The sequence below is a fragment of the Myxine glutinosa genome, chromosome 7 (assembly GCF_964187855.1).
Source record: "Myxine glutinosa chromosome 7, kmMyxGlut1.1, whole genome shotgun sequence".
NCBI classification, from domain to species: Eukaryota; Metazoa; Chordata; class Myxini; order Myxiniformes; family Myxinidae; genus Myxine; species Myxine glutinosa.
In genome coordinates this window covers 43,386,533-43,412,869 of record NC_136267.1, presented here as the reverse complement: position 1 = coordinate 43,412,869, position 26,337 = coordinate 43,386,533, and the positions used below count along the sequence as shown (strand labels likewise).

The 26,337-nt window shown below is 44.7% G+C and overlaps 1 protein-coding gene across 1 annotated transcript in view; it reads left to right on the top strand.

Annotated features, from left to right (window-relative positions):
- The window catches only part of LOC137431172 (uncharacterized), a gene marked incomplete in the record, with an annotated part of 229,080 nt that overhangs the window by 150,906 nt on the left and 51,837 nt on the right, over nt 1-26,337 (top strand). The window contains 2 exon segments of the mRNA XM_078781587.1: nt 4,056-4,742; nt 14,628-14,799. Coding sequence (XP_078637713.1) covers nt 4,056-4,742; nt 14,628-14,799 — 859 coding nt within the window.

Below are 26,337 nucleotides of genomic sequence, written 5' to 3'. Positions count from 1 at the left end.
ATCTCACCCTCTCACTATGTCTCTCTGAAAATACTGACTGGACAACCCTCCCATATACTTTCTCAACAATCCTCTCCAAGAAGTTCTGTCACTCAAGATTTTGGCTCTCACTATCTGCCATGATCTTTCCTGGGAAAACCACATTTCCAAGCTGACCTCCAAAGCCAGTCGCCGACTGGGCATCCTCCGTCGTGCGAAGTCCTTCCTTGGCACACCTGAGCTCCTCACCACATACAAGGCTTTCATCCGCAGCCCAATGGAATACTGCGCTCCCCTCTGGGTTGGTGCTCCTACCTCACACCGAGATCGGCTTCACGCTGTTGAAACCAAAGCTTTCAGGATCATTGGTATCTCCCGCGATGAAGCTAACTCCGAGGGCCTTTCACTCACTCACCGCAGGCAGGTTTGTGGTCTTTCTGTCTTCTACCGACTCCGCTCCGGCCTAGCTCCCCCATCTCTGTCTGTGCTCTGTCCCCCAAATATTCTTACAGGTCGCACAAGATTTGCCAGCAACCCTCTTTCGGTTAAACTGCCAAAATCAAAAATCTCTGCTCACCTTCACCCTTTCATTCCTCTTTTCTCCCGCCTCTGGAACAAACTCCCTCACTCTCTTCAATCCCACTCCTCCCTCCAGGTTTTTAAAACAGCTGTTCACCACCATCTCTTATCTTCCCCCATCCAAAACCTTGATTTTTTCTACCCCTGTTAATTCACCCCAGATCCACTTTTTTTAAATTCCAACTTCTTTCCTGGAAGTCCTAGTAGTGTCCATGTGTTTTATACCTCGCTCACCCCCCCCCCCCCCCCCCCGCTTTCCCAGGCCTCCTCCCCCCAACCCCTCCCCCTCCCACAGATCTTCCGATGTCCCTGTTCTCTACTGTTGTACTTGTGTGCTTCTCTATCTCTCCCCCATCTTGTCTCCCGCTCCCTTTATTATACATTTTATATGTCGGCTTGTCTTTTTGTGATTAATGTTAGCTCTTACATGAGCCTCGATCTCGTATACAAAAAAAAAAAAACGTCCGGTCAGGTAAAGATTATGCTGCCGAGCTAACTTGTGAACCAGTCATGGGATTATCACCAAACCTGGTATAAGTATTGTTGCGGTTTTGAGAACCCACACTTTTGTAAATATGACATCATGAAAGGGTTAAAGGTTGCACCCCATAGGTAGGCCACAAGCAACACGTAGGCCACCATAGGACTTCAGTTATTTCATTAGTATGTGTATAGATAAGGCCCTGTTTCCAATAGTTAAATCTGCGTTGTGTCAATCAAATAAGAAGTAGGCCCCATTCCATTCATTTTGCCAGCTTCCCTCTCCAAGCGACGCCATTAGGCGCGCCCTGCTGTCTGTGCCCCGTGGCCCTCCCAATTGTTACGCGCCTTGCCAGCAGCGTTCGCAACCTCGCTGGGCTTCCGCCCAACACCGCCATAAGCCACGAGGTGAGGCCCGGAAAAAGGGGGCGGAACGCCAGGGAGAAGGTGTGGCCACGTCAACCCACCATCAGGGCTTGGCCGGTAAGCGATGCCCAGCCAACCAGGGCTGAGGTAGGATCGCCTGATAGGCGTGGCTTTTGGGCTCGTGGAGCGATCGCTGCTTGACTTATAAAAGCGCGAACGCAAAGCCCTTTCATAGGACTCTCGCGAAGCACTCGAGTGGAAGGTTGGCATTTGAGAAGGACTATTGGGAGAGCATACATGTGAAAGGACTTGGAGGACTACTGTGATTTGAAGGACTGACTAGAAGAGCGCGCTTGTGAAAGGACTCTGGTTGGAACCTTGTGCGAAAGCAGGACATTGGAGAGAGGGGGCGTTTGGCACGAGCGTGCACTTATTACATACGCCGCTAGGACACCAGCCTTCCCCCCGTTATATAATTGTCCGTTCGCGTTCCACTACACGCGAAGCTGCCTGCCTGGTTTCGTCCGTTGTACCGGAGCCTGCACCGGAGCCTGGACCCGAGCCGGGCTAGAGCCTGGAAGCGCTGGTGACCATCTACCATCTACAATCCCCGTGTGAATGTGTATGTGAGACGAGCCCGTTTGTCCTGGGGTATTAAGAATAAGACTGTTTAAGGCTGCCCTGTGTGCTTCTTCTTCCTCTTCCTATCCTGTACATTTCTTTCGTTTCCTCTTCTTTCCTTGTACATAATTAATAAACCAATCTGTTCTTCCTATTTTCTGGGTTTCCTCTCCATCCGATCGCATCAGTCTTTTCTCCATTGGGTAAACGTGGCACAATCGAAACCGCCATAATCGGGTTTAGTCATTTGTTAACAGCTCGGATCGCGGATTGCTATCCGCTCGGCATTTCCCATCATATCCGTGGTTCGAGCGGGAGTTATTCCCTCGTTTCCGGTCGGCGTTAGTAATTAGGTAGTAGTGAACCCCAAGGCCTAACAAACCCTACCTAACGCCGCGCCGGGAAGGACGTTATAACTTCCAGGACTCGCGTCGGCAAGATAAAAGAACAAGGGGATTAACCCCCCCTTGATAAGGGGAGAGCCGACGTTCGAGATCCGCAACAGTATATATGATGCAAAGATGAACTGATTAGATTTTGGAGTCAAGAGGTCAAAGGTCAGAAGTCATGTTAAGTAAAAAAATGTTGCTGCACCAACTTGTGAACAAGTAATGGGATTTTGAACAAGCTTGGTATAAGTATATGTGATTCAAAGATGAACAAAGGGGGAAAAAAAACAAAAAACTTATTTCAGGTTATGCCAACAAGAGGTCAAAGATCAGAGGTCATGCCAGGTAAAAATGTGATAACTTGAGAGCTGCTGAATGGATTGAAATCAAACTTGGTACAAGTATGAATAATGATGTAATAATATGTGAGGAGGCTTATCGGTTGACGTCCTGACGTCGAAGAGTGACGTTCTAGTTTTCTTTTATTTTAAAATTCCCATGACACCACCATGGAATGTATGAAATGACAAATGAGGCATTGACGCTACAAGTTGGAAAAACTTGGTTTGAATTTCCTTGTCCTGCAAAGTAGACATATTTCCAAGAATGGATATTATTCACTGTAATCATTGTAAAATTAACTAAGTACAGATTGTGTCTTTACATTTTATTTTAAGATCACCCCTTACATTTGTGCAGGGGACCCAGAGATATCATCATCATATGTTTTTGTCCCCCGTCGCACCGCGGAGCGAAAGGGGGACTATGGTTTTCCCCTCCGTCCGTGTGTGCGTCCGTGCATGTGTGTGCCTTCGTACGTGCACTGCAATATCTTTATAAAAGTAAGCAAAGGACCGAATTCTAATTTGGTGTGTGGGTGCAACTCGGCATATGGAAGAACCCTATTGAAAATTAGGTCGCCACGTCAAAATCCAAGATGGCTGTCACCATATCTAAACCTTGTGAGCGCGATATCTTGAAAAGTAAATGTCTGAACCTTGTGAGCAGAATATCTTGAAAAATAAATCAACTACTAACTTCTAAGCCGGTGTGTGGGTGTATCTAGGCATAAGGAAGAATGCTATTGAAAATTGGGTCGCCACGTCAAAATCCAAGATGACCGCCACCAAATATATGTTTGAACCTTCCCCCCAGGCCCTCTTCCCCCCAGGCCCTCTCCCTCCCGCGCTTCTCCCTGCTCTCAGGTGTTGTGTTTGTGTGCTTCCCCTCCTCTCCCCATCTTATCTTCCGCTCCCTCTTTTTGTATGTTTTGTTTGTCTGGTTGATTTGTTTGTGGAATAAATGTTAGCTCTTTCACGAGCCTTGATTCAGTATACAAAAAACCTTGTGAGCGAAATATCTTGAAAAATAAACGAACTACTAACTTCTAATCTGGTGTGTGTGGGTGTATCTACGCATAAGGAAGAATGCTATTGAAAATTGGGTCGCCACGTCAAAATCCAAGATGGCCGCCTTGCGTCTTCCACTTTGTCAACTCGCATCACTTCACCGATGGGGGACCTAGGCGTGTAACGCTTGTTATTTTTGACATGCTTGTACAAAAGCAAGTGCACTGCATTTGCATGCCATGGTTAACCTGTCTATCATATGCTGTGCTCTAAACCACCCATGTCACATTAGGAAACTGAAGATCTGGGACAAGGAAAGGCAAACTGCGTTTTGAGCAAAGAGGTTCGAACAGACATTCATGACCAACAAGGAGTTGGTTTCTCTCATGCCAGATCATTCAACAATTTTGTCACCTGTTCAAATCCAGCCACCTTTTGCAAACAGATAGAGCCTGTGCAAGGTGAACCAGGGCATCATGTGCAACTGCAGAAACTCGGACAGAATGCAGGTTACAATCAGATGGTAACCTGGGCAAACTGGCCTAATGCAACCATTCCGCCATTCTTTCAAGGTGCCCCCGTGCAGATGAGTTTCAAACCGGAGCAGGGCACGACATCACGAAACCGAAGAAATAAGCAACACACTAATCATCCACAAGGCTTGCAGCATGGACAGCAGCAAGGTCGGTTGACCTGCCAATATGCTCCACGGATGCAGGGACACCGTCAGGTACAGCCAACGTTGGGGACTCAAGCTCGTCAGTGGAAGATGCAACAAGGTGTTCCATCAATCGCTCATCTGCCAGGGCATTCTGCTGGTGAACACCATGTTCCAACTGGCAGCTGGGCATCCCCTGTGTCCCAAAGACCCATGGATGCTGCCGGGGGGCATTGCAACCCTCTTTGGCCTTTGCAGGGCGGACCGATAGTTGAGAATGTCCAAGGAGTGAGAAGTACAGCCATGTCTCCAACTATACAGGTGAGAATGGCCAAAATGGAATGTGCATTATATGAAAATTTGCTGTGGAAAGGGGCTGGTCATGGGTTCAAGTGGTAGCCTTTGCCTCGTTCTGTTCTCATTTCTGTACAAGATCTGTGTCAATGAGCATGATCAATATTTCCTACGAGCTGCAATTTTGTCTAAAGCTCGTTATTCCTATGCCTGTTGATTGTGTCCTTCGGCGTTCCTAAAAACAGTAAGTTTCCTATTTCAAATGATTTTCAATTTTGTTTGACTGCCAGATAGGCAGACAGAGTATAAACAATTATCTTACTCTTTTCTGTGCCTGCATGATCGGGACAAGGTTTTGTGCAATTTGCCAAATTCAGAGCCAAAGTACTGCCGGAAATGCAGGTTCATTTTCCGATTCAGGTTCCGATTCATGTTCAAAATATAACATCCAATTGAAAAGAAGTTGGTCCTCGATCATGAACTGACGTCTCCAGGCAGAGACAAAGTGAACCAATTGCTTCACTCAGTTTTTTGATTTGTGTGCAGGGTAAAAATATAAAAATAAGTGTAGAAATGAAATTTCACTTGGATTGGTTGGTTGAAATTTGTTTTTCTGTGTCCATTGGTTTGGGGGCCATTGACATATATATATATATATATATATATATATATATATATATATATATATATATATATATATATATATATATATATATATATATATGTATGTATATATATATATATATATATATATATATATATATATATATATATATTCGTTAGAGTAAATAAGACGCGGACGTAGCTTCAGGACGTCGATCTTTAATTGTCGACAAGCTTTCGACCAACAAAGGTCTTCTTCTGAGTCAGCCCCAAGTTCAACGGAACTATATAGTATATATATATTACATACACAGAAGGAAGTGAGGAAGGGATAAGATAAGATAAGATTTGAGAAAAGGAAATGTAGGACACAAAGGATAGAATGGAGAGAATTGGGGTAGATGCGGTGAGAAAGTTAGGAGGGCAATGGAGGAGGGGAGGGAAATGAATGATCGTTTTAAGGCCATTTTCCCCGCTAGAGCGGGGGTTAGCCTTGCGGGCTCCATGACAATCATGGTTCCCTGTTTGAGGCAATGTTTTTTATGGCCGGATGCCCTTCCTGACACCAACCCATGGTCACGCTCTTACGATGCGCAGGGATACGGTGTACCTATTCTAAATCGGGGTACACACCGTGATCATTCATCCCAGCAAGCTGGTACTCACTTTGCCGACCTCGGAAGGATGACAGGCTGAGTCAACCCCCCTGGCGTTAATTCAGCGATCGACCGGGATTCGAACCCAGGATCCTAGGATCCCAAGCCGGCACCCTAACCGCTAAGCCAACACCAGGAAATACATTGAAAATTATTAACTGTTTGCATAAATTGGTCTAATATCTGGGTGTTTCACCTGTTTACACACGGGGTAATTGGTGTACTTGCGTGCACGTGCATGTTATCCAGTGGGTCCCAATTTGGCAGTGCACTGCCATCTCATGCCATCCCACATCCATAGCTGCGATATTTTCCATCCATATTATCCCAACCTAATCCATTTATTTTCAGGTCATTGTGTGTCCTTTTCTCTCTCTCTCTCTCTCTCTCTCTCTCTCTCTCTCTCTCTCTCTCTCTGTCTCTGACTCTGTCTCTGTCTCTGTCTCTCTCTCTCTCGTACTTGAATCAGGCACTCGATAATATGAAGGGATTATTCGGATCTCTCCTCTTTATCCTGTTCATTCATTCACTTGCTAGCTACATTTGGCTGTTGACTCACTGCCCCATCAGTGCATTGCCTTTTTACCCTCTAGAGCATCTTTCTCTTCCATCGGCCTGCATTTTGTATGTAAAGCACTTGCATATATATATATATATATATATATATATATACAGTGGAACCTCGACTTACGAGTGCCCCAACTTACGAGTTTTTCGAGATACGAGCCGTCACTCTGGCAGTTTATTGCTTTGAGATGCGAGCCGAGATCCGAGTTACGAGCTTTCGCCACCCGGTCACGTGGTTATCTTGCCGTGCACGTACAGTATCTCTGTCGTAGTATAGCGCTGCATTTTAGTTTTCGCATTTCGGTTATTTTGAGTTTACGCCGCCAGGTGGGCTCCGGTCACGTGGTTATCTTGCCGTGCACGTACAGTATCTCTGTCGTAGTATAGCGCTGCATTTTAGTTTTCGCATTTCGGTTATTTTGAGTTTACGCCGCCAGGTGGGCTCCGGTCACGTGGTTATCTTGACGTGCACGTACAGTATCTCTGTCGTATAGCGCTAATGATATATAACGCCGCCGATAATGATATGATAATTTATGATAATCTATGCAGCACGACGTGGTCCTCACGTCACACAAGGCGCCTTTGCCGGCGCAAAACGGCTCTCTCAGGGTCAAACTCGGTATCGTTTTGAGCGCACGGTTCAGACCTTCAAGAAAAAGTTTATTTTGTAAAAATCGAGCCACGCGTTCAAAAGATATGACCGGTTTTGTTCGCCGGCACGTCGGCGCTCGAATCGAATCGAGTTAAAACGAACACTGCCGTTGTCGGGTCCGTCTGAGACAACCACCGGGCCTAGAACGCTGGGACCGGTCTCGTTGGATAGGCCTGGATCAGATCTCGAAACGCTGGAAGCTGCACCTCTCTGTGATAATCTTGTGGACCATGACAAGAGATCGTGCGACACGTGGTTATCATGCCGTGCAAGTACAGTATCTCTGCCGTCAACTTGTTCAGAGTGCCGGCGATAGCTCGCCTTCTCTTTGTGGAAAACACGGTGAGATCCTTAACATCCAACAACTAATGGGACGCAAACGGGGCGCCCAGTTTAGCGGTACACCCATTGATGAATCACCCTGCCTGTGATTCACCCATGACAGGTTATAGCTGGGTCGGGATTCAAACCCAGGCTGGACAGTTTAGACTTTAGAGTCAAGTGTGCGTACCTCCAGTCCAGGCCATCCTGCCAACTTGTATGCTGCATACAGGTGAAATATAAAGCGCGAGATATTTTTATATATACTGTATATTTAAAAAAAAATTGGTGTGGTTTTTGGCGGGCTGGAACGGATTAATAGCATTTCAATGCATTTCAATGGGGAAATTTGATTTGAGATACGAGCAATTTGAGTTACGAGCTCGGTCACGGAACGGATTAAACTCGTAAGTCAAGGTTCCACTGTATAAGCAAAAAACAGGGTAGGTGAAGCCATCCATGAAGCCGTCGACAATATGTCTACGTATTAATTACGTGCTGTCTGAACTTTAGTTGCATCGTCCTGACTACACTTACGTCTATTAATTATGTTGCATTGGAATGTATCTTTCGACCCTTTAGTCGACTGGCACCTATTAAACCTTTGAAGACTCTTTAAGATCCCCAAGACCTTGAAGACTCCAAAGACCCCAAGGACCCAAAAGTTCCTTAAAGACCGCAAAGATCTGTAAGACCAAAAAGTCCCATAACACCTTGAAGACCTGTAAGACCCATTAGACCCCAATACAGGCAGTCCCCGGGTTACGAACGCCCGACTTACGACCGCCCGACCTACGAACGCCCGTACTTACGAACCGACCTCCGTAAAGCCTATGATTTAAAAAAGGAAAAAATTTTTTTTGTTTTTGTTTTTTTTGTATACAGAATCGAGGCTCGTGAAAGAGCTAACATTTTTCACAGAGAAAAAATCAAACAGACACACAAAGTATATAATAAGGGGAGCGGTAGACAAGAGAAATATGAGAAAAGCTCTGTTTAAGCCATCTTTTTTTTTTAGCCGCGTCGCAGACGCTGCTAATAGAGTGCCCTCTGCTGTTCTTCTTGTTCTTCTTGTTCTTGCAGAGAAGACAAAACCTCAAAGCTCCACCCATTCTGGGAACCATAGCTCCACCCATTTTGGGAGAGGCTTCATATAAACAAATATCCACCATTTTATTAACTCGCATAGCTTTGAGGCCTGTTTTGTAGGCCCGTGGTGTCTTCGTCTCTCACACAGTTTTATTTCAAATCAAATTCGATATATCATTTCATTTTTCACAGTCGCTAACATAGTTTTAGACTCGGTTGAAAAAAAACGGGAAGAAAATCTGATGAAAGTTGCCCTTTATAGAACGAAATGAATTCTCAAAGGCCTGTAACTTCAAGTCCATTGAGATATTTTTTTTACAATCACTGCACGGTCAGTCATACACCGCCCGAAATAACAGATGGGAAAATGCCGAGATATATTAAAAATTCGTCCACTTGATGACAATCGTCACGATGAAATATTTAATTTATACGTCGTCACAATAATGTGGAGAGAGGAGCATAGCTTCGTTCACGTGTCGCCACACATGGGAAATTGCCGAGATATATTTTTTTTAAATCGCGGCATGGTCAGTCATACACCGCCTGAAATAACAGACGGGAAAATGCCGAGATATATTTAAAATTCGTCGCCACACACGGGAAATTGCCGAGATATATTTTCACTTTGCACAAAAATAACATCAAGTAATCGAATCAATAGGAATGTCCTGTGCCTATAACATCGACGTTATAGGCACAGCTGCATCTAGGCATTGTGTAACATCGACGCCGCTTTTGTTTTAATTAAAACTTTATGTACTTGTATACTGAATGGAGGCTCGTGAAAGAGCTAACATTTATTTCACAAACAAATCAACCAGAAAACAAAATATATAAAAAGAGGGAGCGGAAGACAAGATGGGGAGAGAAGGGGAAGCACACAAACATAACATTTGAGAGCAGGGAGATGTGTGGGAGGGAGAGGGCTTGGGGGGAGGAGGCGTAGGAAGGGGGGGGGGGGGGTGGGAGAAGTATAAAACACAAGGACACCAAGGACTTCCCGGACAAAAGTTGGTAGTTCAAAAAAGTGGATTTGGGGTGAAATTAGCGGGGGTAGAAAAGATCAAGGTTCTGGATGAGGGAAGATATGAGATGGTGGTGAACTGCTGTTTTAAACACCTGGAGGGTGGAGTGGGATTGAAGAGAGTGAGGGAGTTTGTTCCAGAGGCGGGAGAAAAGAGGAATGAAGGAGTGAAGGTGAGCAGAGAGTCTTGATTTTGGCAGTTTAACCATAAGAGGGTTGCAGGCAGATCTTGTGCGACCTGTAGGAATATTTGGGGGACAGAGCCCAGAGAGAGCTGGGGGGGCAAGGCCAGAGAGGAGTCGGTAGAAGACGGAAAGACCACCAACCTGCCTGTGGTGAGTGAGTGAAAGGCCTCTGGAGTTAGCTTCATCACCGGAGATTCCAATGATTCTGAACGCTTTGGTTTCAACAGCGTGAAGACGAGCTAGGTGTGAGGCAGGAGCACCAGCCCAGAGGGGAGAGCAGTATTCCATTGAGCTGCGGATGAAACCCTTGTATGTGGTGAGGATCTCAGGTGTGCCAAGGAAGGACTTCGCACGACGGAGGATGCCCAGTCAGCGACTGGCTTTGGAGGCCAGCTTGGAAATGTGGTTTTCCCAGGAAAGATCATGGCAGATAGTGAGATCCAAAAGCTTGAGTAACAGAACTTCTTGAAGAGGGTTGTTGAGAAAGTAGATTGTAGGGTTGTCCAGTCGGTCTTTTCGGAGAGACATCGTAAGAGTGTGAGATTTGTCAGTATTGAAAGACATGTTTCACTTATTTGACCAGTCTGTGATTTTGTCCATGTCTGCAGAGAATGATGAGGCTGCAGACTGCTGATCTGAGGGATGAGGAATGGAGCGGCAGATAGTGGAGTCATCAGCAAAGAGATAGAGAGGATTTTCCAGAGAGTCGGAGAGATCATTGATGAAGACCAGAAATAGCACAGGGCCCATAACACTACCTTGGGGAACTCCAGCCAGAACAGGAAGGGGAGATGAGAGAAATCCATTCAGGGCCACACGTTGCCAACGGCCAGAGAGGAAGTCTGCAAGCCATGAGTGGAGATTTCCATGGATACCATAGGAGGAGAGTTTGGTGAGCAGAGCTGGGTGCCAGACCGTATCGAAGGCATGTGATATGTCAAGTGAGACAGCTCTGATTTCCTGTTTGGCATTGAGGACCTCCATCCATTGTTGAGACAGCAGAAGCAACATGTCCAGAGTAGAATGACCTGGTCTGAATCCAAATTGATGATCAGAGATCAAGCCATTGGAGAAGAGGAAGGATTTGATATCCAAAGCAATGATGGATTCCATGACTTAGCTGAAAATTGGAAGCAGGCTTATATTTTGTTATATTTTGTGCCCGTTCATACCTGCATGCATGCGTAGCAAAATATCGATGTTTACTTTAAGAAAATTGACCAGCACCAGGTCCATCCTCTCCAGCACCAGGTCCATCCTCTCCAACACCAGGCCCATCATCTCGGAGAGATATATCAAGGTATGATCATTTCAAGCTTTGCAAGACATCAATTGGAACGAGAGTAAGTGTTAACCTTTAATCATTATCTTTTCTTTTCTATCTAAACAGTTTAAGAAATGTTTCTTTCATGTTTTTAATACCTATAGATGTTTTAGGGAAAATATATACTATATATTAAGACAAACATTTGACTAATTGATGCTAGATGTGAACCGTACGTAACTGTTCCGACTTACATACAAATTCGACTTACAGACAGACTTAAAAACGGAACTCGTTCGTAACCTGGGGACTGCCTGTACACTTAAGACCCCTTTTATCTTTAAGACCCTTTCAATACTTTAGACACCTTTAGATCCCTTCACCCTTTAGATCTTTTATACCCTTTAGGCCCCTATAACCTTGAGAATTTTCCACCTCTTAAGTGCATTTTGATCCCTTAGGGCTTAGGGCTCAGACCGTAACACCATTTGGACCCCTTACACCCTTCAGATCAGACCGATTAGATGGCTTGGACCCTTGACCATTTTGAGCTTTAGACCACTTGGATCTTTTTAGATTAGAAATAAATAATATCAAGACTATTACAAATAAATTTGTACAAAATAATTGTTTGTATTATGATTGATGTGAATCATGACAACACAGCAATTCACGTAGTCATTATCCTCATTTAAAACAAGCTTGTGCCTCTGTGGCGACGTGAGGCAAGCGCAGCAAGCTGATCCACGTTAGTGTGACATAAATGCAATTGTGGATGAGAGATGTCGTTTTTCTTTTTTGAAACTTGCATAATTGCCGACATTTTATTTGTTCGTCTGGCAGATCGTGTTAAATCTCATATTCTGCCCATATGAGGGAGGTCATGATTTGTGTCTTTTAAATAAGTTTAGCACCATTCTAATTGCAATTGTTGTGAGGTAGCGTCTGTGTTTTGACCACTATTGACCTACCTTACAACAAAGTGTTTGAAAGTGAAAATGACTCGCAAACACTTTATATTCAAATGAATATTTTTCCACAAGTGATTTTCTCTTTTTCTCTTTTCCAAGTTATTTTTATGCTTCCTGCAGGTGAAGACACTGGAGGCATTATGTTTTCAGGTTGTCCATCAGTCTGGCTGTGTGCCCGTTCATACCTGCATGCATGCGTAGCAAAATATCGTTACCCCCGTTAACTTGTGAACCTCCTCAGGGATTTTGATGAAGCTCGGTGCAAATGTGTGCTGCGATACAATGATGAACTAATTATATTTTAGTTTCAAAAAGTCTATTGTCATGTGACCTTTAATTGAAAACCTTTGTTACCGCGATAACATGTGAACCACAGAAGGGATTGCAAGCAAACTTGGCGTAAGTCTGGTCAGCGATGCAAAGATGAACTGAATCGATTTTGGGTTCTATATTATCATTTTAGGTTCTATATTTTGGGATCATGTGATTTTTAAAACTACTACAATATAAGACCTGTCGCTTCGCTGACGGAAATACCAATCTTTGCTGCGATGCCTAATCCATGGGGGAAGAAAAAAAAAAGGATTCCTGGGAGATCCTTCTCACTAATAGTAACATAACCGAAATGTAATGAAACAAAATATAAATGCAGGGATAGCCAAAGTCACGTGTTGCCATTTGCAGTTTTGACACGCGTGTCCATGTACCCATAAAAAAAGGAAAATTTATTTTTATTTTTTTTGAATCACAAACATTCCTGGGAGTTACCTAAATCCACCGTAGTTGGATTTATTGAAATCCATTAATCCGTTTTCAAGTTATAACACGACAAACAGACATACAGACATGGCTCCTTTTATAATATAGATTTTGCAAATCATAGCTCTCGCAAAAAGCATCTGATGTTTCCTCTTTTCTACTTATCTATATTTTCTCTCTTGTACTCTCTCTCATGTGATCTTAATTTTTTTTGTGTGACCTTTAATTGAGATCAAACGTGAGTGGGTTGACATGTAGCGTGGGCAGAGACGTAGCCATTGATACATTCCTGTCAAATTACATGTATTTTTTCACTTCCAAATGCACGTTCTTGTTGCAGACACTTGTTGCGAATGACAACAGAACTACATGAAATCATGAAAATGGAACATTTGTTGTTTCAAAAGCACTACTGATCAAAGTACTCAAGAATTGCCTTTTAATTTAATGGGGAATGAAAACATAATGAAACAAAAATCATTGGGCTTTGGAGGTGGTGCGAGTAAACAATTATTTTCAGTTGTGTTAGGAATATGATGGCAATGTACAAAAGAGCGCGCACAGCTGTAAGGACGAAGGACGGGAACAGTGGTGAGTTTGACGTGAAGGTGGGAGTGCATCAGGGGTCGGTACTAAGTCCACTACTATTTGTAGCTGTGATGGAGGTGCTGGCTCAGAACGTAAAGGAGGGTTTACCGTGGGAGTTGTTGTATGCAGATGATCTGGTGTTGATTGCGGAAAGTATGGATGGACTGAAGGAAAAGATGAACAAGTGGAAGGAATGTATGGAGACAAAAGGTCTGAAGGTGAATATCGAAAAGACGAAGGTGATGGCAAGTGGTAAAGCATGTGGTGAGGTGGAAAGAACTGGGAAGTGGCCGTGTGCTGTGTGCAGGAAGGGTGTCGGAGTGAACTCCATTCAATGTACAATGTGCGCTGAGTAGGTTCATCAAAAATGTAGTGGTCTGAGAGGGTCATTTACCAGTGTGGCAGCTACATTCAAATGTAAGGTGTGCACAGAGGGAGCTGCAGATGGAGGAAATGTTGAGTTGGATCTTGGAGACGGCGTGAAGCTGGAAGGTGTGAAAACATTTTGCTACCTCGGAGACATGCTGAATGGAAAAGGTGGATCAGACTCGGCAACGGTTGCTCGAGTGAGATGTGCATGGAAGAAGTTTCGGGAACTGAGTGGCGTGCTGATGAGGAGGGGAGTGTCGCTGAAGCTGAAGGGAAAGGTGTATGCTGCATGTGTGAGAAGTGTTATGATTTATGGGAGCGAGACATGGGTAATGAACGTAGAGCAGCAACGAAGGCTGGAAAGGGTGGAAATGCGAGTGGTTCGATGGATGTGTGGAGTATTGTTGAGAGAGAGGAAGACAAATGATGAATTGCGAAAGATGATGGGAATATTGCCTGTGATTGATGCTGTGAAGAGGAACAGGTTGAGATGGTTTGGTCATGTGTTGAGGAAGGATGAAAGTGACTGGTTGAGAAGAGTGATGGAAATTAATGTAGAAGGAAGTAGAGGACGGGGAAGACCGAGAAAGGCTTGGCTAAAGATGGTGGAAGAAGAAATGCGGGCAAGGGGGTTAACAAGGAGAAATGCAGAAAATAGGGCAAAATGGAGAAGATTGTCATGAATGAGCAAGGCTAACCCCCGCTCTAGCAGGGAAAATGGCCTTAAAATGCATGTTGTTGTTGTTGTTGTGTTAGGAATATGAAGCAAGCATTGTATACCTAATTATCATAAAAAAAGTTATTGATGTTCACCGGATTGTAATAAAGTCCAAATTCACATCGTGTTTGTTTTTACAGATGTCGTATTCCATGTACCAGCTCGATTGTCAAGCCCCAGCACAAGCATACAATACACTGGGAACAAACGTGGCTTCTACACAGCCATTGCCGCTTAAGAATATGACAGGGCCTCAGGGCACTGGGCACATCACAGCACAGGAGCAGATGTCTCCCACAACTGGGCAGAATGGTTAGTACCTCCATTTTCTCTTTTGCTAAGCTTGGTAGATCAGCCAATGGCCATGCACAGGGCTCACCTCCCCAGATCATTGTGTATCTACCAGGTCAACAATTGACGGAAGAAGCGGTATTGTTATGCCCCGATTTGGGCCTTAAAATTTCCGGTCAGCTGGAGCTGAGTAGCTGGCTGCTGGTTTGCTGTTAAAAGGTTACACAGGGTTTTTGTTGACAAGGGACAGTGACGCGACTCACATGGGCTTGCAATTTGTATGGATGAATCCGAGCATACACCCGTTGTTGTGTAGGCCTCTGCTGCAGGTATTTGCTCTTGATTTATGAGCTTAGCCATGGTGTCATGCAGTGTGTCATCTAGGGGTGGTGTCCGTACAGATGCCCTTTGATTGTTGTAGCACACAGCTTGCTTTGCTTGGTTTGCCTCACTGGTGCAGTGCTGATGAGGGCTCTGGCAAAAACAAACACCCAAGTAAAACATCAAAGGAGGCACATGGCAGGTTTCCAGTTACAATCACCAAGTTTCATGGTGCACAGATTGATTAGTTTTTTCTTTTCTTTGTTCATTCTGTCAAGTTGAAATATATGTGGATGTGGAATGTTGTTGCATATTTTGAGAACTTTACAAAACCGTGTTTCTTTTTTCAGCCACTATTTTGTGAAATGAGATGCATGTGCTGATCGCCCAGGACTAGATAGTAATCATCACTATTTTAACATGTACTTTCTGCCTCTGCCGATGAAGTTGCCGGAGGCATGTTTTCGGGTTGTCCGTCTGTCCATACGTGATGGGTTTCTGCTTCCGCGATAACTTACAAATGGGTGAAGTGAACCAAGTCAAACTTGGTACAAGTATGTATAATGATTTAAAAACAAACAGATTTGATTATAGGGTCAAGAGGTCAAAGGTGGCAGGTCCCATTTGGTAAATATTTTGGTACTGCACTAACTTGTGAACCAATGGTGGGATTTTGACCAAACTTGGCATAAGTATATATTGTAATGCAAAGATGAACTCATTAGATTTCGGCATCAAAGGTCAGAGGTCATGTCAGGTAAAAATGTGATACTTGAGAACTACTGAAGGGATTTAAATTAAACTTGGTACATGTATGTATAATGATGTAATAATGTGGGTGGAGGCATATTGGTCGACGTCACGGCATTGAAGAGTGCCGTACTAGTTTTGGCATGCTTTTGTGATAATCAACCATTTGTAATGCTTCCACGCATCTTTATAAAACTGCTTTTTTGATTGTGTCACCAATTTACCTTGGACATTAACTTGGGGTAGCATGTTGGCTTAACGGTTAAGGTAGCTGCCTTGGGGTTTCAGGGTCTTGGGGTTGAGCTACTGTCGTTCCGTTAATATAACACCAGATTGGTTAACTCGGCTTATCAATCTTTCGATGTTGGCAAAATGAGTACCAGCTTACTGGGAAGAATGAGCCATTCTAGTATCCTGCGTCGGAGTCGCAACCCGTCCAGGATTGTTCCCCCTCGCCAAGGAAAAACTGCCTTTGTAGCCCGATACGTCTGAAGATGTGAAAGGAGTGGAGTGGTTCTTCTTCTTCTTCGTCTTCTTCTTTTACATTTGCAGTACTATGCTTGAGCTCTCTGTTTTTAGGCTTCTCGATATTGTACGTTTTCTTTGCACCCTAACCTTTACATTCCTGAGCATTATGGGTCTTGAGTTTGCAAAAAATATTCCTGAACATCATGAGGGCTTGAGCTACAGACTACTGGCATCATGGGGGGTTGAACTTATTATATTCTAGTTTTGTATTTTAAATTAATTTTCTGAAATTTGTCGAATTTGTTTTTCACTTGGAATTTTTGTGTTACGATGTGTAAATAAAGGTGGAAAAAGCCTGGTTTAATGCAATTTAATTCCAGGCTATAAGGCAACAAAAGGTGAAATTTTTTAAAGGGGATGTAGACCTTCTATAGGTACTGTATATGGAAAAGAATAGCCATATGTTTGAAGATGATAATAGTCAGACCTCTTGGTGATGTAATCGACTTTACTTTCCATTATTGTAATTATAGATATTTTAATGATTGTTGCAGATTCTGTTTTCAACTGTTGAGACTTCTGCCACCTCTGGATTAATTGGAATCTAAAACTCCCAACATTATTGGCGCTTTCCATGATGAGGCCGAAGCACAAGGCCAGCTGCTCTCACCTCAGACAGGTCGCTGGCTTTGGGTTTTTTTCTATTATTTATTTTTGCAGACAGATGTGAAAACATAACCTCCATCCACCTTCAGTGGTGGAGATAATGAGTGGCCTTGCATCATCCAATGGGAGAATAACATGCTCTCACATGTTGCGCTCTTTACTCTGCCGGAGTGGCACTTTTTAATTGTGTTTGGCCCAATTGGTATATTCGTGCAGAATAAACAATCTTTGACAAGCATGCACGGTACCTATTTTGTTGCTTTTGGAAGATTCTGCATCACAAATACCTTGCAGAACCCAATAAGTTAGGGAATTTAATTGGATGTTCTGCATGAACATCTGAGAACAAGACACGAGGGAAAACCTTTGTATGTAGTTGGTTTGAAAAGTATGTTCAAGTTTGAAAAGTATGTTCAACTCTTTGCTTATCATTCAGTTTCATGCATCTTTATCCAGTTATGTCGGACCTTGCAAAGTTATTCATCTGTACATGCACTTTTGGCTGCATAATTTGATTTCTTCTGTCATACGTGATTTTTTTTTTATACCTAGCACAGCAGGATATGGTGTTTTATACCTAGCACAGCATCTTGGATTGTAGTCTAGGTGCAGCTTGAAGTCCATCATTTGGATCCTTAGGTGGTCATCATTGGGATTTCGTAATTTTGCCTATTGTGAGCTGCTCAGAGCTCATTATACACAGTATGAGGAGGTATTCATCCAAAATATCATGGACTCGCTCTCCTCTTCGCTGGTGTAGCACCTTTCCATCTTGCTCCCTTGGCTTGACATATCTCAGCATAAGGCTGAATCTCATGGTCTGCTTTTTACATACTGCAAGCAGGTTGGTGGATTCTCAGTTTTCTGTCATTTCATTTCTGCCCTCACTCCCACCCACCATCTTGTTCTTCTCTCCTCCCCCAACCTGACCAGGTCAAATGTGTTTTTCCACATTCCCACAACTGGCTACTGTCCACAATTCGAAGCTGATTGCTCACCTCCATTTCTTGATCTCCCTATTTATTCCTTTGTCTGTGAAACTGACACTCTGTATCTGTTGTCTTGTTCCCTGCCCCTCATTATCTCATGCTTTCTCCAATACCCACCCCCACTCTATTCTACTCGAGCTGACTCGCACCTTTTTCCTTTCTGCCACCGATCCACTTTGTGTGTGGTCTTTGTCTCTTGTTCCCTTTTGATTCTCTGTCAGTCTGTGAACCTGCTACCCTTTGTTGTTTCACTCTTCCATGAGCCTAGATTTCTCGATACAGAAAGGCTGCCCAAAGTATCAATTAAGGGCTTTATATATACTGAAACGAAAGATCCTTTCACCATGCATGCAGATAGTCTTTGCTGCAAGCAAGAAAGCTGTTGGTGACTTGGTTGACTTACCCAGGCTCTATTACAGAGCATAATTGGAACGGCACTCGGTAGAGCGCATACCCTCGCCATGCTGAACAGTTTACGTTTTGTATCCCACTGATAGACTGGATCTGCAGACCTGAACCAAAATTTGATCAATTTGTTCTTGGCACATACCCAACTTGTCCACTAAGTTTCGTCTGAATCTGTGCACAACTATTTGAGATATCCTGCTCAGACAGACAGACAACTTGGGTTGAAAACATAACCTCTGCCCACCTTCGGTGGTGGAGGTGACAAAGCAACCACAACTCTACATGTGAACGCTTGCATGGCTGAAAACCAGTGTTGGACACGTTGGAAATCCATGCAGGCTGCTCTACATGAAGGTAAGAATTTGGAATTTGCTCAGGTTGCTGTCATGCAATGGCCTACTCAATTTTGAAGTGCTCCATGCGATCTTTAAATGCACCAGCTTCTAGCAGGCAGGAGATCAGGCTTAGCGTTGCTCTGAAGTACAGCATACTCATTGATGCAACACAATGAAGAAGAGCCAGGGACACAGTTTATAGTTTGGTCAGTAATTAAATCCAGAGGCGACAGCTTGACAATGACGACGCTACCTTTGAACCGTCCTGGCAACTTGGTTATAAAGGCGAAATTAACCGCATGACCAGCACCCCTATGTGTTGATTTAATTATCAGAGAAGGTAGAAAGCTCATTCTCCTGGAGTGTAACATGACATTTTTATTTGTTTCATTTTTTTTTTCACCGTGAAGCCAAATTGTCTTCCCTTTTACTTATTTATTATTTCATATGCAGCCTGTGGCTGCTGGTTGCATCATTGCTGGGAGTACAGCCGTGCCGCTGATGCAGCGTACATCATTTAAATCCGCAGAGTACTTTGATCTTCATGTCCTGTAATATGGTATAAAACCACCTTTAGAGGCCATTTTTCCCCGCAAGCGGGGGTTGGCCTTTTTCGGGAACTGTGGTTGTTGTTGTTTTTCGGTCCCCTTTTTGAAGCAATGTTTTACGGCCGGATGCCCTTCCTGATGCCAACCCTTTTTGCCGCCTTTAACGACAAGCAGGGAATTACCAGTGAACTGGTACTCAATTTGCCGACCTCGGAAGGATGACAGGCTGAGTCAACCCCCCTGGCGTTAATTCAGCGATTGACCGGGATTCGAACCCAGGATCCTAGGATCCTAAGCCGGCACCCTAGCCGCTAGCCCAACACCAGGGACAACATAAGTAATATGGTATGTAATGCCATTTTCACTTTAGTAAACTGCACTTGCCTGACTTACAAATGACATGACTCTTCGTTAAAAGGGCAAAGCAGTGGTGTGCATGCTATAATGATCGCACAAATCACGAGCTTCAATAGTTGATAAATATCTCAAAAAGCAACGGCATGGGTTACGCATTCACCGCAGCATCAACGACCGTATTGTTTCCACTACTACTTGGCAGCATCACAAGGGCTTATACAACAACAACAACAACAACAACATGCATTTTAAGGCCATTTTCCCTGCTAGAGCGGGGGTTAGCCTTGCGGTCCCCATGACAATCTTCTCAATTTTGCCCTATTTTCTGCATCTCTCCTTGTTAACCCCATTGCCCGCATTTCTTCTTCCACCATCTTTAGCCAAGTCTTCCTCGATCTTCCCCGTCCTCTACTTCCTTCTACATTCATTTCCATCATTCTTCTCAACCAGTCACTTTCATCCTTCCTCAACACATGACCAAACCATCTCAACCTGTTCCTCTACACAGCATCAATCACAGGCTCTATTCACATCATCTTTCGCAATTCATCATTTGTCTTCCTCTCTCTCAACGATACTCTGCACATCCGTCGAACCATTCGCATTTCCACCCTTTCCAGCCTTCGGTGCTGCTTACACAAGGGCTTATGCAGACCCAAAACCCTCAAGGAACCAAATGTACTGCTTGTATGTTTTATGGTAAAGAAAATACCAAAACACTTGTCTAGTCATCATGTGTTTCTTGTCCCAACCGTCTTTCCTTGCAATGGAAGGTACAGCCATTTGATTTTCAACTTGGCGGTCACACAATCTGTCTACAATGATGTCCTAATATGTGTAAATTTGACCCATTTGGTGAAGCGGATTGAGCTTGTAGCAACAGAACCTTTATCTGACTACTTGTTATTCGCTTGTTATTTTGGTTATGAAAAACACTTAATACCACAAAGGTTAATGAACCAACCTCTCCGTTTTGTTTATTGGCCACATTAGTTAGCAAGCCCTGCACAAGTATATGGCTTTGGTGGAGCCAAAGGCATACGTTATTGTTTTCTGCTTAAATACACCTTGAAGCACAGGTGTGATTATTAAGCGAAATCAAGTTGATTGCACCTGACTTCACATGGGTGCACTGTAATTGAGCTCAGAATTAATTTGTGCAGTTATTACCAATGGCCTTTGTATAGTGTGGGTGGGAATTTCATATTGATGTCATTATGCATATGGTGCATTGAATCACAAAGTGTACCCTTCCCGAATGGATCTTAATCTGTGGACTTGTCTACTGGCATGAGTTGATGAAGCTTAAACATTCCAAGGTGTCTTTTCTCGAATAGTCGGTGAGTCATCACCGGCACCCTGAACAAATCTACACAGTATCAATGGAAATATGTGTATGACTTGAGCATGTTGGAATTGATTCCCAAGTCCCAGCAAAGCTCAATGCAAGTGCATGTTGATGCACTGAGTGAATGGTATCGGATCAATGATATCAGAGCCATGCTAGAAAAGTGATGCGGATGTACTTTTTGAAGAATCCCACTCTGGAAGTACAGTTGTGTGTTGATAATACCTGTCCTGAGAGGGTTAGCTCATTGTTGCTTCTTAGAATAGTAATACAAGCGGACCTAAAGTGGAATAGCCAGGTTCAACTGATGTTGTCTCATGCTGTTCATCGGTTGGACATACGAAGCGTCCTTAAGAAAAGTAGAGCTGGCATTGGCGATCAGGTTACCATCGATAAAATATACATTCACCCACTACTTGAGTTTGGATCACCTGTCTGAGGGTCTAGTCTGACCGCTGCTCAGAAAGATGAACTTGAGCGTGTCCAGGAGCGTGTCCTCCGTTGCATCACAAATCCACATATCCTGCTATGCAAACAGCAACTTGATTTGTATGACATACCTTCTCTCAGTGAACGGAGAAATGATCTCATGCTTCGCTGTGGAAACAGTCTCTTAAGGTCCAAGCTCCACCATGACATGCTTCCCCCTCACGTGCCGGTCCAAGTCCCGATGTTGCATTCAATTCAGAAATGCTAAATCTTTGGATGTAACCTTCTGCAGAACACAAAGATATAAACAATCGACAATTCCAACTGTGACTGCCATGCTCAATTCCATGATTTGAATGTATTATAACAAGTACATGATTCGTCACAGATATAATGTATCCTTAAATGTCCATTCCCCTTTTTTTTGTTTTTTAGGCTTCCAGTAAGGTTCCCACTGGAAGCCTATTGTTCTTGTAAAGATGAATATTATTCTATCTAAAGTGTGGGGACAATTCCACGAAAAACATGATAGTGATCCATACGAAACCTTGACTGATTGGAGATGCCAATACAAATTAGTGCATCACACATTTTGTTTTTACAATTTTGACTTAACATTGAATTCACCACTTGGTTGTCTGCGACATAAGGGTGAAAGGTGCGAGGAGAGCTCGGCGGGTGAAGTACCAACCGAGAATGAAGGTGTGGAGGTTGAAAGAGGTGACAGTGAGGGAGGCATTAAAAGAGAGGCTGAGTATGGTAGAGGATGATGTGGTTGAGCTTGAAAGTGGTTGGATGTCAATGAAAGATAGTCTGTTGGGAGCCGTTGGTGAGGTATGTGGATGGACAAAAGGACCACCGAGGCACTCGGAAACATGGTGGTGGGATTTTGAAGTTGGAAAGAGGATGGACGAGAAGGGGAAGAAGTTCAAGGAGTGGCAGAAGGTGAAGGGTACAGGGGCAGAAGAGGCAGAGCATGTAAAGTTATAATGCAGCCACGAAGGCTGCAAAGAAAGAGGTAGCAAATGTGCAGGAGGCACATAGGAAAATGTTCGGAGAACGCTTGGATTCGGAAGAGGGTCAGAGAGCGGTATTCAGGATTGCAAAGCAGATAGCGAAAGAGAGGTGCGATGTGATGGGTGTGAGTTGCTTGAAGGATGAAGTGGGACAAATCGTTGTGGACCCAGATGGAATTAAAGGAAGATGGAAGAGATATATGGAAATGCTGTTGAATGCAGAGAATGAATGGGACGGCAACATCGAGAGTAACCTAGTTTTAGGACCGGCAGAGAAGATAAATGAGCAGGAAGTTGAGGAGGCGATAAAAGCAATGAAGAGTAGAAAAGCGGGAGGGCTGACGGGAGTTGTGGGAGATATGTTGAAGGCAGCGGGAAGTTGGGGTGTGAAGAGAGTGACAGATCTGTAATCTGGTGGTGAAAGAAGGCCGCATTCCAGTGGATTGGGAACTGAGAACCCTCATCCCTCTATACAAGGGGATATGTGACCCTCTGGGCTATGGCTCGTGTAGAGCGATAAAGTTATTAGAGCATGGCATGAAGGTATTGGAAAGGGTGTTGGAGAGGAGGATAAAGAAGACAAGCTTTACGCCTAGGTCCCCCGTCGGTGAAGTGATGCGAGTTGACAAAGTGGAAGACGCAGAAAACATGCTATGATATGATATTTCGCTCACAAGGTTCAGACATACATGGAGGCGGCCATCTTGGATTTTGACGTGGCGACTCAATTTTAAACAGCGTTCTTCCATGTGCCTAGATACACCCACACACCAGATTACAAGTTGGTACTTCGCTTATTTTTCACGATATTTCGCTCACAAGGTTCAGACATATATATGGTGTTGGCCATCTTGTATTTTGACGTGGCGACCCAATTTTCAAGAGCGTTCTTCCTTATGCCTAGATACACCCACACACCAGATTAGAAGTTGGTACTTCGCTTATTTTTCAAGATATTCATCTCACAAGGTTCAGACATACATGGCATCAGACATACATGGCGACGGCCATCTTGGATTTTGACGTGGGTTGCACCCACACACCAAATTTGAATGCGGTCCTTCGCTTACGCATGCACGCACGCACGCCCACACGCACGGACGGACGGACGGACGGACGGACGGACGGACACACGGACGGAGGGGAAAGCCACAGTCCCCCTTTCGCTATGCTGTGCGACGGGGGACAAAAATGAAGATCGGCAAAATGCAGTTTGGATTTATGCCAGGAAGAGGAACGACAGACGCTCTTTTTATTGTAAGGCATTTGCAGGAGAAGTACATGGAGAAGAGGAAGAAGTTGTTTCTTGGATTTGTTGATCTGGAGAAAGCATTCGATAGGGTTCCATGCGAAGTAGTGACATGGGCATTGAGGAAGTTAGGAGTGGAGGAATGGTTGATCAGAGTAGTGATGGCAATGTACGAGAGAGCGCACAACTCTAAGGACGAAGGACGGGAACAGTGGTGAGTTTGAGGTGAAGGTGGGAGTGCATCAGGGGTCGGTACTAAGTCCACTACTATTTGTAGCTGTGATGGAGGTGCTCGCTCGGAACGTAAAGGAGGGTTTACCGTGGGAGTTGTTGTATGCAGATGATCTGGTGTTGATTGGGGAGAGTATGGGTGGCCTGAAGGAGAAGATGAACAAGTGGAAGGAATGTATGGAGGCAAAAGGTCTGAAGGTGAATATCGGAAAGACGAAGGTGATGGCAGGCGGTAAAGCATGTGGTGAGGTGGAAAGAACTGGGAAGTGGCCGTTGCTGTGTGCAGGAAGGGTGTTAGAGTGAATTCCATTCAATGTACAATGTGCGCTGAGCAGGTTCATAAAAAATGTAGTGGTCTGATGGGGTTATTAACCAGTGTGGCAGCTGCATTCAAGTGTACGGTGTGCACAGAGGGAGCTGCAGATGGAGGAAATGTTGAGTTGGATCTTGGAGACGGCATGAAGCTCGAAGGTGTATAAACATTTTGCTACCTAGGAGACATGCTGAATGGAGAAGGTGGATCAGACTCGGAAACGGTTGCTGGAGTGAGATGTGCATGGAAGAAGTTTCGGGAACTGAGTGGTGTGCTGACAAAGAGGGGAGTGTCGTTGAAGCTGAAGGGAAAGGTGTATGCTGCATGTGTGAGAAGTGTTACGTGGTCCTCCCGGTAACTACCTGGTCTCGGTGACCCCCTGGACCGTGGGAGGCACCCCGCCAGAAAGATATATGATTTATACGCTTTCGTAACGCAATCAATATGAATTCCAGTCAATAAGAAACCCCACACCAAGGATCCGGAGTAATCAATAATATATTCCCCCAAGGAATCAACAACCATCAACAATCAACAATCAATCACTAAGATGGCCATCTTACATATGTGTCCCCCCCTGTCCCCACTCACGACCACTTGGGCCATTGTCCCTCACAATGTCTCTCTTCTCAGCACACGGGCGGTGGAACGAACCCCGGGCGGACGTGCTCCAAACGTGCACGTCTCGTACCGGGGACAGCTGCTGCAGCGCACACCTCCTTGCCAAGCAACGGGGCAAAACCAAGCGCGGCTTGCAACGTGCGCGAGGCCCAAGGTGCGACCCGTACGCGTCCTTGTAGACGGTGAGGTGAACTGTGCCGGACGCTTGGTTCCGTGCACGAACCCACGGCAACTTGACGTGTCAAGGGGTAATTACCCCGCGCAGGTAACTCCTTTTGTCAGACGGGCTTTCAAACGCAGCGTCCTCCACGCTGCTCAATATCGATACCAACTCTCGTCGGAGCTCGGCGAGGAAGAAGAAAAAGATCGTCGCTTGTCCAGGACCTCGTGTCTTTTCTTCTCCCGTTTCCGGTCTCCTTTTTCCCAGAAGGGCTCCTGACCCTTTAATCACAACAACCTTTAATCGACAACACATTGATAAGCAAAGACCTGAATAGTAATTCACATACATTCACATAAATCCGTAACACTCCCCCCCTTCAAGAAAGAAAGTTTGAACCCAGCAAAAACTTTCTTTGCCGGCCAACTTGGATAAACAAACCAGATAACTCACCCCCCCCCCCCCCCCCCCAAATCATCAGTTCCCCCTGGGCACAGTCATCACTTAAAAATAAAGCAACAAAATTTCACACAATCCCCGAGATTAATTCCCTCTGGACCAAGCGTCAACCACTTCCAGTTTCTCTTGAATGACGGTTAAGAGGTGGTGACCAAAGCCCCCAAATTTAAACCTCTCTATAGCACTTTTTCGGGAGGCCCAGCGGAGTATTCCCTACATGGACGCCTTAAGGAATGTGGAGTTCACGGTTAGTCCGGGGAGGAAAGTTCATTACATGGACGCCTTTAAGAACGTGGAGTTCACGGTTAGTCCGTGCAGGAAAGTTCACTACCTGGACGCCTTTAAGAACGTGGCGTTCACGGTTAGTCCGTGTAGGAGCCCCGGGTCGGCGGCTCCACCGTATATAGGGCTTCAACTTCTCCAGACTCCTAACAGTTACGGTGGGACCCCTTGTCCCAGCCGTTACCTGACTGGCGGTCTCCTTCTCGGCCAGTGCTCTGACATTCATTCTTTCGGGAGGTGCCGTAACTCTGGGAGCCTCCATAGTAATATCGGCTGCTGCCCACACCAAAACTACCGCCAAGTGGTCCTCTTCTGTAGACCTCTCGACGCCTACGAAATGCCTTCCCTACTGTTATGGTCCGACCTTCCAGATCCTTACCATTCCAATTCTTCTCTGCCTCCCTGGCGTCTCTTGTGCTTGCAAACGTGACAAAGCCGAACCCTCTTGACCGTTGCGTTTCCCTGTCTTTTACCACCCGCACTTCCACCAGCGGCCCATATCTGTTGAAGACAGAGGTCAGAACTTCTTCCTCTGTGTTGAAGTTCAGTCCCCCGACAAATAACGTGGAACTTTTGTCGCCATCCCGAGCTGGTGTGGTGTTATTTTCC